The 14,803-nt window shown below is 41.9% G+C and overlaps 1 protein-coding gene across 7 annotated transcripts in view; it reads left to right on the forward strand.

The window, feature by feature from the left end:
- Window positions 1-14,803, forward strand: part of RUNX1T1 (RUNX1 partner transcriptional co-repressor 1) — a 151,305-nt gene that overhangs the window by 42,846 nt on the left and 93,656 nt on the right. The window contains exon 1 of one of the 7 annotated variants that reach the window (XM_059672257.1): window positions 1,489-1,798. The exons of 2 other annotated variants lie outside the window; for them this stretch is intronic. In XM_059672257.1, coding sequence (XP_059528240.1) covers window positions 1,792-1,798 — 7 coding nt within the window. In that variant the 5' untranslated portion in view covers window positions 1,489-1,791. Of the gene's footprint in view, window positions 1-1,488; window positions 1,799-2,048; window positions 2,266-2,349; window positions 2,463-2,663; window positions 2,771-2,816; window positions 2,963-14,803 lie in introns of those variants that run through there. 4 more of the 7 variants (XM_059672258.1, XM_059672260.1, XM_059672261.1 and 1 more) reach the window with 4 other exon arrangements.

Below are 14,803 nucleotides of genomic sequence, written 5' to 3' on the forward strand. Positions count from 1 at the left end.
GCTTCTAGGGTGCAGTATTTGGGGGGCTGTCGAAGTTCTTAGGGATTGACGCCGTTTACTAAAGATGACTCATCTTCAGGGTTTGCAGGGTGTGTGTGCGTAGGTGGGTATGCTCTGAAACAGGTTGTGTGCGCTCTTGCCGAGAAGTGTAGGCATGGCGAGTAGGTAGAAGTCGGAGTCGCTGCCCGTGTTTTCAGATGGGCTTTTATGATTTCTTTGAGGCCCCAAGGAGGGGGTGGGGGGAAATCTAGCTGACAAAGCTTAAAAGCATGTGGAAAGGGTAGAATAAGCAGAGGAAGGCGGTGAAGGGATGGCAAGAGTTAAAGGGGATGATCCCGTCTGCCACGTTCCTTGAACTTGCAGGCTTGTCAGAGGCTCCTGGGCAGAGTTGTTTGTGTGTGTATAGTGGGTGGAACAGACATTGGGAAGGTAAAACGGGAGGAGGCATCTCTCTGTCTCCTCACGTGCCTGCCCCGTTGTTAAAACAAACACAAACCTGGGAACGGATTGTGCCAGGGCCGAAGTGAGGGAGGGTTTGAGAGGAGAACAGTGTTTTCCTCCTGCCTGGCATTTTTTTGTGCGTTTAGGGAAGGAAAGCACGCCAGGCAGACAGGCGTATGTTTTTCCTGTGAGGCAGGGATGTTTTACAAAGGACTAAAGAGGGACTGCTGAGAGGAAAATAGCCAGCTTTAGATAAAGCACTATAACAAAGCCTTGTCGTTTTATATATCATGGTGTCCATTAGAGCTTAATGGGGAAGAGTCCATTGAAGTGGGCTGGGTAAGTGTCATTCATGGGAAGGAGCAGCATTGAAGGGTGAGCAATAATAATAATAATAATAATAATAATAATAATAAAAATAAACCAGAAGGACAGGATTGTTCAGCTTTTGAAAAGCGCCCCCCTCCCTTTTTTTTCCTGTGAAGATTTTGTTTTCATTTCCCAGGGATCTCTCTCCGCAGAATACAGGAGAGTGAGCTGACAGTGTTTGGAGCGTCTCAGCACAGGGACCACAGGGGGTTAAAAGCACGCGAGTAAAACAGAAGTGGCCTGCTTCTGCTTCGAGAGCGCTCTGTTTCACACGTACCCCTGAGAAGCTGACAAAAGGAAGGATTCTGATACTCTGTTCTGTAGGATGAGCTGGCACCCTAGGCAAAGTCTTATAAATACCTTTTTGCCCTGTTTTGGATTTTCAGTTGCATAAACAAACTCTGAAGCTTGTGCCTATGATTTTTGTGTTTGTTTTTTCAATGTAGTTCCCCATGATGAGAAGGTGAAGAGAAGTCATTTATTGGGGGGGGCCAAGTCTCCTTGTCATTCTTTTGGCAAAAGAAGGGTTAACTGGTAACTGGCTGGGGGTGGCGGCGAATGAATTATTCAGCATTTAGCTTATCATTCTGCTTTTTTTTTACTGTCTGTTCTTTGGAGCTCTGGAACTTCTGAGAGAGAGAGAGAGAGAGAGAGAGAGAGAGAGAGAAGCCGGCCACGGTTGCGGTCCTTTGCACACACATCCCTGTCATTGTTCTGCCTGGAGAGACAGGGCTGGGTTCAAGGCCACATGTGCTCCTGTCATCATCCACATTTCTGCTTCAAGTGCAACCCGGAGTGTCAGCTCTCCATCTGTCTCTGGCTGGCAGGCGCACGCGCCCAGCACCCTGCCTGGGGCCATGCCGCCCCAGCCCCTTCCGAGGGCCGTCCTCTCCCCGCCTGCGCTCATTCCAGAACACGAGGCCTGAGCTCCGCGCGCTGCGTGCAGCAGGCAGCCACCTTCTGTGGACGCCGCCTTCAGGGATGCCGGGTGAGTGAGCCTGCGGCGCCTCCTCTCTCTGATTGGAACGTGGAGGACGCGTACTTGTTAGGAGGCAGGGAAGAGGCCTCCTGCCCGTGGGTGCTGTGCCTTCTGTGGGGCAGAGGCTGGGGATGGCAGAGGTGATAGGTGGAAGGGAAGGTGGCAGAGAGAGAGAGAGATAGAGAGAGAGAGAGAGAGAGAGAGAGAGAGAGAGAGAGAGAGAGAGAGAGAGAGAGCCATCAAGATCTAGACACAGGGGTACGGGGTGTGGGAGTCCTTCCTTTTAAAAAAACCCGGGAGGTGTGTTTCGAAAGCTGAGCCATGTATGTGTTGCCAAAGCCATTCGCTGGAGGGATGGAGCTCCACTTAGAAGTATTGTTTCTGTTCTGGATTTCGTGCCTGTCATCGGTGCCTTGTAGCCTGGACATTTCCTCTGTGAGGAGAGTTGTCAGATGATGGCGGAACCCTGGGATGAGGTCTGTTCTCTCTCTTTTTTTTTTTTTTAAAGCTGTTTGTGTTAGAGAAAGTAAAGAATGCTTTGGAACTGCAGATCATTGCAGTCTCAGCCCTCGATCACCGTCCTCGGATGTTGCAGGCAAATCGTGGACATCATTTAATTAAAAAGAAAAAGTCTGCCGAATTCCTGACGCTGTTGCGGGTCTGGAAATTTAGTGTACGTCCATTTCCTCGGGAAAATATTATCTTTGGAGCCTCGGCGTGTTCCTGTCTGTGGTTGCTGCCAGCGAAGGCTCTGCTGCCGGGGAAGGCTGGTTCTCTGCTCGTCTCCAGGCGGTGCCTGCTGGGAGCAGTCCCTCTGCGGTCAGAAGGGACAGGGCCGGGCAGAGAGACCCCCAGCTGGCACACCGTGCCCATGGCCGGGCTAGGACAGGCAGCAGAGGCTGTGCCTGGCCCCAGAGCGCCGACACCTCGCAGATGGTGTTTTGAAACATTATCCGCGGTTCTCCGCAGCCACAGTTGTGTGTAGGTATTGCCAGTTGTTTGAAGAATGCTTCCCCCTTTAGGATGTGTCTTGTGACCCTCGTCGCTATTAATATACATGCAGACAGGAGGCCTTCAGGACAGAACGGCAGTTTTTCATTAGTTCAGTAGATGAGGAGTGGATGTAGCTGGGATAGGAGGGAAGTCAGTTTACCAAAAGAGACAATGACCAAGGTATGTCAAGGGCCATTGGAACTTCGGAAGCTCTCCTCTTTATTTATAATCAGTGTGAAAAAGTGCTTGTGTGTGTGTGTGTGTGTGTGTGTGTGTGTTATTTCGCCAGGATATTGGAACACTTTCGTTTGATTTTGATGTCATCATTTGAATCTTCTTTGTTTTTATGCTCTTCATACATGTGTGAAGTAATCTGACTTATCAGTATTTTGAAGAACCTGTATTTTGTTTTGCTAAAACAAACCCCACAATAAGCCCAAGACATTTGTGAATGATAATAGGGGGAAGGGATTATTTGGTTTTAAAGTATCTTTATTTAAAATGCATTGAACTATTTTTAAAGTTTTGGAATCATGGATAAGTTTTGTTTTACTGTTGAGTTGTTGATATCTGTCTGGTTCTGAAGCCTGAGGTATAGGCAGTCTCTCTCTCTCTCTCTCTCTTTCTCTCCCCCTCTCTCTCATCAACTGTTAGAAAACCTTTTACTTGGATGCAGAGAAAATATTAACAGCTGTGACTGTGAGCATGTGCCAGAGTGAAGATACTTGGCTATTTTTGACACCCGTTTGCACTTTTTAAACTTTACTATAGGATGGACTATGTTTTTAGCATATTTTAGGCCATACATATGTAGTTATATTAATGGATAATTTTAACCACCTGGGGCACATTTTATATTTTTAAATAAGACATTATAGGTAGAAGACTAAAAGGATGTGTTTCAGGTAATCTGGTGTTGACACTGTTTTTAACATTTGACTGTATATCTAACACCACTTATTATTATTTACTGGTAGGTCATGTGTCAGAACTGGTTCCTGGTTGTATCAAACTTGCATTAACAATTCTCAGATGTCAGACCTTTTCCATAAAAATGGGAATGCCTGGAAACAGATACGCACAGGCTGAATTTGTTCAAAGACATACCATTCTGTGGGGGTGGGTAGATACAAAAGTCTTCAGTTTAGGGGTTTCTAGCCTTAGTTTTGTTTAGAACACATGCTTTAGCTGTTGGTAGCATATTGTTACAAAAAGGGACTATGAAAAGTCAAAAGGGGCCAGGCATGCTTTAAAGAAATCAATTAAATTATGTTTATGGTTTAATTCAGTATAAGGAGATATCATTACACTGCCTGTCACTTTGTAATAACTAGATCCTGAGTTTAAGAAAAGAAAAACGGAAAATGTTTTCTTAGGAGAAGGCTGAGACACCTTGGGTATTATACTGTTTCAAGAGATGACTCCAAGCTTTCTGAAACGTTTATATTTTTAATCAATCTTCGTATAATGTTATCAAAGAACATATGTTGACCTACAAAAAGCTTTCCGGACTGTTTCCTTAAAAGGACAAGAAGTGAGCGCAGTCCGTGTGGCTCAGAAAGAGTGCTGTTCTTTCAGAAGATGGCTAATATGAGGTCAGACCACCCTTCTCCATGGCCCTGCTCTCCAGATGTGCATGGAACTTTTTTTTTTTTTTTTAAGTTCAAGTTTCAAAAAAAAAGAAAGAAAAAGGTTTGTTTTCAAAATCTGGTTTTACTTAAGACATCTCCATTCTGGAGTGCATTTCATAAATTGCCCACATATTTTTCTTAGCAGAGAACTTAACTGGCTGTAATTTTTAACACATGGCCCCATCATGTGATATTTTCAAAACACTTACACATAGCTTTAAGAAGGTCCCTGCAGCCATGATCCATCCTCGCACAGCCGGCCCGAGTTTTAACAGCGTATCTGCATTTTCCATTTAGTAGAGCTATATATTATTAGCTTACATTTTTAGGTAGTAAAACAGTGCATTGCTGATTGTAAAACATGGACTTTATTATCTGCTGAAAATTGATTTGGCATTTATAGCCACTGTGTACTAGACTGTTTTTCTGTTTTTAACATCAGTGCTTGCAAGCGATGATTTGTGTAAAAAACAGCAATGAAATTGCCATGGATCGACAACTGTGAGTGTCCCTGGTAACTGAACATTTGGGTAATGCACCTGGTTATTTTTTCCCCCCCTTTAATAGAGGCATCTAAATGCTCTTATACAAGAACAAAAAACACAGAAGTTCATTCACTGTCACTCAGCTTTACCCTGCAAGTTGACTTGCCATTGTGTTGGGCTAATTCTTCAAACAAGCCTCCTGCTAGCTATTAAAACAACAACTATATGCACTGCAAATATCCAATTATAAATGTAGATTGTATTGAACATTACTTCTTTGTAGCAGACATTTAGGTTTTCTAGCTTTTCTTCAATATCTGGCACCCTATCCCTTTTTCTTTTAAAATGATTTCCAGTAAATAATTTGGAGTATTTGGCGTTTTAGTTCTTTATTTTAAGTAATACTTGGAAACTTTCACAAGGCACCTTCCTGTGTAGTTAATGATCTATTGGAAAAAAAAAAAAAAGGTAAGTGTTTAATCTTTTGGGAAGGGTGATAATTTGTGAAGTTTTTGTAAGACAACTAGTTAATTTGTATTTCTTACCGTAAACATTCGCTTAATGGGCATTATATAGTGTAGAAATATTTATTAGTCATCTCACCACCAGTATTTGCAAAGGAGATGCTGTAATTATAACATTCTGAACCGCCTCCTGAACCGTTAGAGGAACCAACACGTGGAGAGCTGGAAGGTTTATCTTGCAAGTGCCTTCGCTTTACAGCTGTTGAGGCAGAAGCTCCTAGAGGTGAAGGGACTTGGTGAGGTGGTTTATTAAAGTGAGAGGTTCCTCCCAGTTCACCCCCTTTTCCAGGCCTCTTCTACACCTCAGACGCAGATGAAGTCACGTTACCCTATTAGTGTCAGCCTTACCTTGTGGTCGTTTATCGTGGGACCTGGATTGCTTTTACCATATGCTTTCTCACCTCCTCCTCCAGGCCCGCAGAGCCACGTAGGAGAAAATCCGGTTAACAGTAATCACTTGGCCTGGGGCAAAGGTGTGCCATCCAATTCATCTTAGAATTGTTTGGAAACGAGAAAGCCTCTGTAGTTAATCGCCGGCGTGTTAAGCAGATCAAATAATGCAAAGGTCTGACAACTGGAAGGTTACTGTAATGAGGAATTCAGGTACCGAAGTAGAGATTTGTAGGATGCTGAAAAATGTTCCAGGTGCAAGGTAACTATGACTCAGTCCCTCCATTAATGTGACTTAATAGTTTTTAGTTTGTCTTTCTTTTTTTAAAATGTATTTTCATTGATTTCAGAGAGGCAGGGGGAGGGAGAGAGAGATAGAATCATCAATGATGAGGGAGAATCATTGATCAGTTGCATCCTGCATGCCCCCTACTGGGAATCGAGCTTGCAACCCTGGGCATGTGCTCTTGACCAGAATCTAACCCAGAACCCTTCAGTCTGCAGGTTTGACGCTCTATCCACTGAGCCCAACCCTCTAGGGCTAGTTTGTTTTTCTGATACTGAGGATGGGACCTTCATTAAATTTTATTCTGTGTGACAAATTTTAATTTGTGTGACAGCAGGCATAGCATTTCTCAAAAGTACTGTGTACAGTGTGCAGTTCTTTGGTGAAATAAGTCGTTGACTGAAATGACTCCTAACTTGAGTACAATGAGATTTTACACCTGACCAAGAAGCAGGTCTATCTGGCTGGCTTTCTCAAACAGCTGTTTGCATTAATTAATATTAATGTAAATGTACTTTCTGAGAATGTCGAGCCTAATTATGTTTTTCAACACGTCGAGTTCCAATCAAAGGAACCAGGAGATCCTCTTAATCTCAAAGGGAATATATACCTGTCATCTCTGAACAGAATAAATCTCTGAAAGTATAGTAAAAGCAGCCTTTTATTGAAAGCCTGGATGGGCCAAGCCCAGGCTAGGCACCTTCTATACTTTCTGATTCTCACTGCAGCTCTGCAAATGGTTTCTGTGACCATGTGATCAGTTTGGAACCTGAAGACCGGATAAGTGAAGCAGTTTTGCCCAAAGACATATAGATATAGTAAAATGGCAGAGATGGGATTCTCAGATCTATCTGCCTGTTGGTTTTAGATTCCTTTTTTTTTTTTTTTCTTTTCCTTTTGAGGAGGGGTGAGGATGTTGTGGCTTGATGAGAGGATATTTTACAATGGAAACTAGATAGAAACATTTAAAGAGTAATATGTGACTTTCAAGTCCAGTAGCATAGAAGGTAGAGTTCTTTTTGCTAAAAACTTAAAATGTAAAAGCATTCGCCTTAATCATCAAGAATGATTTTGGATGAAACAGTTTAGGATGGTGGTTATTTCTCTGTATTCCTCCTTTCTCTCTCTCTCTCTCTCTCTCTCTCTCTCTCTCTTTTTAAATATATTTTATTGATTTTTTACAGAGAGGAAGGGAGAGGGATAGAGAGTTAGAAACATTGATTAGCTGCCGCCTGCACACCCCCTACTGGAGAGGTGCCCGCAACCAAGACACATGCCCTTGACTGGAATCGAACCTGGGACCCTTCAGTCCACAGGCCGACGCTCTATCCACTGAGCCAAACCGGTCAGGGCTTCCTCCTTCTCTTGAAAGAGTGCAGTGGGAGAGATAGGCATCAGGGGCTTATGCCATTATTTTGAAAAGCCTAATAGAAGTCATAGATTTACCACTGACAAAGCTGTATAGAGTTAACTAAAACCTCACCTTTTTAAGCTTCTGGAATGTGGTAATCCTGGCTGTCGTTTGTTGATGAGAAGCTCAGATGGTGATTTTGTATGCTTTGGATGAGTAGAAAATTGGAAAGCAAACGATACATTCAACACATTGGCAGACAACATTGTTAAACATTTTGTGGTTAAAAAAAAAAAATCAGATCTTTTGGTAGAGAGAATGTTGGGTACCATGTTTTGGCCCCAGGAGGTTCTAGGCATGTAGAAATAGTATTTCCAGAAGATGAATATGTCGTAGGAAAGCAGGTATCTTTTTTCACCATGCACTCCCTGTCCAAAAAAAAGCAATTGATTTTTTAAATTGTGGGATGCTTTCTTTAAAAGATTTCACGTCTGTTTTCCATATTTCCCTTTTAAAGGCTAAGTGGTAAGTGTACTCTGGGAAAAAAAAAAGGCTCACTTTATTAGAGGAATTCGTTTCATTCTGTGCGGTTTGTTAACATCATACAGTGTTTGATGCTCATGCAAGACAATAATTTTGAAAGTACCAATGGGAGCGTGACACTGTAAAGAGTTTGGCCCCAAGAGCTGTGGAATTAGATAGGCAGACATTCTCTTTAGAAAGAAGGGATGTAAGAAGGTGTCTTTATCACGTGTTTATGGCTTTAACAAGACTCTTAAAGAGTTGGACAAAACAAACAGCGTTCTTAATAATCCGGGATGATTTTAATGGGCTGCTAAGTTACTTGGCACCCGGAGAAAGGGTTGCTGTGCTTCTGATCACATCACTTTACATGTGAACTTTGCAGGATTTAACTTCCGTGCCTTTCCCAGGACTTGTTGGCTTGAGCGATTCTCAAGTTATTGGGAAGAAAGTACATCATAAAACTTGAGGGTCCTGTGGTAACAATTTATATATTCTTGCATTTGAGATGCTTCACATGTGTCCTGACAAGGATGTGACTGAGATGAAGAAAGGCCTTGGTTTTGGCCCTTGCCCTCTGAGCTCGGCTTTGTTTCCTCTTCGTTATGGTTAGATCTGAATTTATATACCAGGCACTGTGGGATCACGTCACTTGGGAGGCCTGGGAACATGCATGGTCTTTCTTTCTGCTCTATTAGTTGTATTTGTATTGCCTGGAGACAGGAAAATATTCAAGGAATCAAAGTGAAGATTTTTGTCCTTAGAAAGCACTGTATGTTTTTTTCTGGACTTTTTTCTTCACCACTGGTTTATAAAATATAGTGTAGTGTCAAAAATCAGAGGCAAAACCTAACTCCTTAGTTACCTGGGCATGCTTTTATATACCAGCGCAGGCATGACATAGCCAAAGAGAAGGGTTAGTAAATGTAGATGTGATCAGGCTTTCAAAATTTATTCTATTTTTTACACTTAGGAGTTTTTCTAAAGAGTTTTGTTGAAAGAATAGCTATTCAACTATTTGCTACATAGAGCAGTGGCTCTCAACCTGTGGGTCGCAACCCCTTTGGCGGTCGAACGACCCTTTCACAGGGGTCGCCTAAGACCATCCTGCATATCAGATATTTACATGACGATTCATAACAGTAGCAACATTACAGTGATGAAGTAGCAACGAAAATAATTTTATGGTTGGGTCACAACACGAGGAACTGTATTTAAAGGGCCAGAAGGTTGAGAACCACTGACATAGAGGAATGTCTTTGTATTTGTTTTCCTTTTTTTCCTACAATTTACTCAGATTTTCTGGGGGTAAAGCATTTGGTGTCATATCAGTGTGATCTTAATACATAGTTTACCAAAACCTCTAGAAAAATTGAACCATTTTGTAGTGTTTTCCAGAGAGCAGAAGATAGAATTGCTTTTGTTTACTTGCTTAAAATTTTTGTACTTATCAGTGATTTTAAGTGGCCATGGTCTTCATACTTAGCTATATTATTATTTTTTTTTCACTTTTCCCCCTCCACCCCATACTTAGCTATATTCTCTATCGGTTTGTGCTGAGCATGTTTTATCTTATGCTTCTTGACTAGGACATACATTAAACACTTAATATATTGTGTTTTATGAGGCCATCTATCAAAAGCAAAGGGCATTGAGAATGCCAATTCCTGAGTATGAATCAAGGTTCTTCCACTTAGGGGTCTGACCAGGAACAAGCCATTTTACTATTTGCCTGAGCTTTACAGTGATTCTGTCTAGCTCACTTTTACTTCACATGACGGCAGTAATAATGGTTGTAAACCTGTGGGCCCCTAAAAAGAAGAGTTTACATGCAAGCGGTAATTATTAATAATAATAATTATTATTTTTAATATATATTTTTATTGATTTTAGAGAGGAAGGGAGAGGGAGAGAGGGAGCTAGAAACATCAGTGATGATGAGAGAGAGTCATTGACCAGCTGCCTCCTGCACGCCCCCTACTGGGGATCGAGCCTGCATGTGCCCTTGACTGGAATCAAACCTTGGACCCTTCAGTCCTTGGGCCGATGCTGTATCACTGACCCAGATCAGCTATGGCTAAGTGGTAATTATTAAAGGCAAACAGTAGGTGCTTTCTGGACTTAAAAATAGGGGATAGTGTTTGAACCACCCAGAAGGGCTCTAGACTAATTGTGCTTGGTGACTGTTGTCTACATTTGATGGGATTTTCTGAGTTTTAGTTACACTTGATAGGATTTTTTACCTCTTTCAGTTTTCTACCCATCCCTTTTCCGTTCACATGCTCACCCTTTTATTTATTTAGTAATTTTCTAACTTGGAAACCAGGTAGGTGAGTAAAAATAATGAAGCACATGCTTAAGTGTAAGGATGAAAAGCCCATCGTAGCTTTTTGTCAGATATGAATACGAGACACTTTTTAAAAAATGTTTTTATTGCCCTAGCTGGTTTGGCTCGGTGGATAGAGCGTCGGCTTGCAGACTGAAGAGTCCCGGGTTCAATTCTGGTCAAGGGCACATGCCCGGGTTGTGGGCTCAATCCCCAGTGGGGGGCGTGCAGGAGGCAGCCCATCGATGATTCTCTCTCATCATTGATGTTTCTAGCTCTCTCTCCCTCTTCCTTCCTCTGTGAAATCAATAAAAATATATTTAAAAAATGTATTTAAAATAATTATTATTAATAATACTCTCCAGTGGGGGGCCGTGCAGGAGGCAGCCAGTCAATGATTCTCTCTCATCATTGATGTTTCTAGCTCTCTCTCCCTCTTCGTTCCTCTGTGAAATCAATAAAAATATATTTAAAAAAATGTTTTTTATTGATTTCAGAGAGGAAGGGAGAGGGAAAGAGAGATGGAAACATCAATGATGAGAGAGAATCATTGACTGGCTGCCTCCTGCACGCCCTACACTGGAGATCTAGCCCACAACCCAGGCATGTGCCCTTGACCGGCATTGAACCCAGGACCTTTCGGTCTGCAGGCTGACGCTCTACCCACCGAGCCAAACCGGCTAGGGCAAGAGGCAGTTTTCATTTGTGACATCAGTTTAGGTGACAGCGCCACTCACCCCCTTGCTGAATTTCATGTCTCTTGGTAGGGGATGTTGCTAGAGATCAAAATTCTCTCTGATCTTGTGTGGATCCCAGTATGCAGACTCTTCAGTGTTGTTTAAAAATAGATATTTTAAGCATCATCAATTCTTAATAAAGCTACCATTTAAATTAAGATCTTAATTTCCCAGTTCTAATAATTTCATTCTAGGTTACCTGTGAGCTTGGAATCATAGTAGGCAATCAGCAAATGTTCGCTTAATGCATAAGTGCATGGATGAAAAGGGGACCCGGGTTCGCAGATTTTAAAGGAAAGAAGGATGTACAAAGCATGTTAATGATGAAGAAAAAATTAAGATGGGATCTTATAAAACTTTTTGTAAATCATATTTAAGAATCAGGCATTTTCCATTAGAGTTAAGGAAAAGTAAAAAAATTTTTTTTTTTTTTGACCATACAACTTCGTTGGTCGTGGCTAGTTGCATAGTAGTTAAAGTGGCATCTATTACAAGTTTGATAATTACCATATTTACTAAAAGTATAATACAACATATGAACTTTCAGAAAACCTTCTTGGCATAATTACTAAAATCAAAAACAAAGTCAAGCGCTTTTGACGATTGTACATGATATTTTGGGAAATTGTCTCTCCCCCTACCTGAGTTCTTGCATGTCATTTAGGAGGATGGGTGTGAGCTTTCAGTCTCCCACAGACATCTTGAGCAAGTGTCTAGCAAAAGACACATATTAATGAAATATTTTTTTTATCTTTTCAGTTTCACAGTAAATTCAGCCACCAGTAATCTTAGATGACTATCAATTTGATAAAATTTACCCTAAAGACTCCAGAGAGATTTCTAAGATAATTCATTTAGTCCATGATATGTATTTTCTTGAAAACCATTTGCTATCTTATAGTCATGCAGATTTCTTTAAATACTTTGCCCTCTTACCTGTGTTTCAGCATTTAAATAGAATCACTTTGAAAGTGATAGGGCAGGCCCTAACCGGTTTGGCTCAGTGAATGGAGCATCGGCCGTGGACTAACGGGGTCCCGGGTTCGAGTCTGGTCAAGGGCACGTATGTACCTTGGTTGCAGGTGCCCTGGTCGGGGTGCATGCAGAGGCAACCAATGCTGTGTCTCTCACATCGATATTTCTCTCTGTCTCTCCCTCTCCCTTCCACTCTCTAAAAATCAACGGAAAAATATCCTCGGGTGAGGATTAACAAAAAAGAAAAAAAAAAAAGAGATAGGCAGGACTTTTGAGTTTCAGAGACTATCATTACATGATATACAGTGGGGCCTTGACTAACGAGTTTTTCGAGATACGAGCCGTCTGTCTCTCGGCCGATTTTTTGCTTTGAGTTGCGAGCTAAAATTCAGGTTACGAGCCAGCTTCAGATACCCCACCGCTAGTTGGCGCAGCGAACGCCACAGTGAACGCCACAACATCAGCCCAGCATCACGTGTCTCACTCGTTCACTTTTTGATTTGACATACGAGTAATTTGAGTTACGAGCTCCGTCACAGAACGAATTAAACTCGTAAGTCAAGGCCCCACTGTACCTTGAAACTAATAAGGAATAATATTGAATATAAATGGTAATTGAAAAATAAAAAAATATGTACGTGTAAAAAGAGAGTCTTGCTAATTTGACAATATTTTGTGTTTTTCTCGATACGTGCCTCTGAAGAATTCATAGATGGTCAGCTTATCAGCTGGCAGTGGCTCCATTTCTACAAGAATATCGCTGATATTCTGCACAGATTACACCCTCTCCAAGGGGCCGCGGAGCACTTTGGAAACATGGTTCAGAATTATGTTAATAAGTGATTTTCAAGGTGGGTCCTGGACTAGCAAGCAGCATCAGCATCACCCGGGGACTGACTGGAAATGCAGATTCTCTGTCCTACCCCAGACCGATTGAATCAGAAACCCTGGGGGTGAGCCTAGCAATCTGTTTGCATTTGCTCTCAGGGAATTCTGAAGCATATTGAAGTGAAGAATCATCGTTATAAATTACAATTTTTGTCTCCTTGTATATTCCAGAGAAAATGCCTCCCCCCCCCCTTAAAAAAATATTTTTATTGATTTCAGAGAGGAAGGGAGAGGGAGAAACATCAATGATGAGAGAATCATTGATTGGTTGCCTCCTGCATGCCCCCTACTGGGGATCGAGCCCGCAACCCAGGCATATGCCCTTGACCAGAATTGAACCTGGGACCCTTCAGTCTGCAGGCGGACACTTTATCCACTGAGCCAAACCAGCTAGGGCCCTCCACCCCCACCCACCCTTTTGATCGTAAATAAACCAGTCACGTCCCAGATGAATGGAAATCAGGGCAAGTTTTTTATTTTAAATGATGTACTTGAAAAAGTCATACTCAAGAAATTGCAAATAACATGTTGGTTAGAGCCTTGGTTTCTAATGGCACACCTTGACTGAGATAGTTTGAGAGACTGTGCATTTCAACCTGAATTCTGGTTTAGTTTGTTCAGAGAGTTACTTTTAAACAAGCGAGTCCGTTTCAGGGCACTCAGGTGTGATTTATTATGCCCTTGCCTCATTTTGAGGCCACCTTCTGATTATTCATAGCTCTGTCCGTTTAGCGGATCATATTTAGGAGATATTTGTTTGGACCTCAATTTCACAATAATATCAGGTAGTCTTGAAAATTTGGACGGATGAAAGTCTTCTTTTTATTATTTTTTTCTGTTGAATGTAAATAAGGTTTCAGCATCATTACAAAAAAATGTTTCATGGGTAGTGCCTGGAGAAGATTTACCTCTTCTGCCTCCTGTGTCTTCCGTTGTTCTCTTTTGTGCCCGGTGTGCCTTTGGTGAGCGTAGTCTGCTACGCTCCGTGGCCTTTGCCTCCTGTGATAAAATAGATGGAAATGATTCCTGGCACCATCTGGCGAAGAGGAGCAGCCTGGAGCCCTGGAGGACTGTGCTTGGAGAGAGAGGAACCGAATGCTAAGAAATGTGGAAGTCTAGCGGGCAGAGGGTTGGTTTTTTTTAAAGAGCATGAACATTAATACATCTTCCTGAGGTTTGATGGGACGTGTGCTGCCTACTGCCCCATCTGGTGCTTATGATTGCGTGGCGTATTAGCATGCTGCAAGTTCATAATGTATTCAGGGGGAGGAACATCCCTTGCATACCAATTGAGGCATCCTCTCTTTCAGAACTGCTTTTGAATTTCAATGTTGTTTATATCTTGCAAGCCTTGACTGAGCTGAGCATTTCCGGTCTGAGGAATATCTTGGGAGGGAGGGCGGGAGGGAGGATGGGAGAGAGGGAGGGAGAGTTTTCTCTCCTATTCCCCCATTTATTTTCCTCCCTCTTATTTTTTCTTGTTGAAATTGTAAGTAGTTTTAAATATTTTGTTGATGTATGGTTTTTCTGTGTTTTTTTTTCTTCTATTTTTTTAAACCCCATAATACTTTGTTAGTTCACATCGCCTTAAAACATTTTGTCTTGTGGAATATTTGTGTGCTTGTCCCCTTAGTACGAACTGGCTACCTATTGAGAGTCAGGCCAGTATCTATTTATATATGGATCTCCATGGCATCTGGAGTTCAGTCATTCATTTAACAAGTAATTTTTTATTGAGCCTACACTGTGGGTGTGACGCTGTTTTAAGTGTCAAAGAATCAGTGGTGAGCAAGACTAGTGAGTGCCTCCTCTCAGGGCATTAACATTTTAAACAGGAGGAGACAAGCTAGAAACAGACACATCTATCGATAATTTCGGATAGGGACAAATACAATTAAAAACAGGG

The sequence above is a fragment of the Myotis daubentonii genome, chromosome 17 (genome assembly GCF_963259705.1).
Source record: "Myotis daubentonii chromosome 17, mMyoDau2.1, whole genome shotgun sequence".
NCBI lineage: Eukaryota > Metazoa > Chordata > Mammalia > Chiroptera > Vespertilionidae > Myotis > Myotis daubentonii.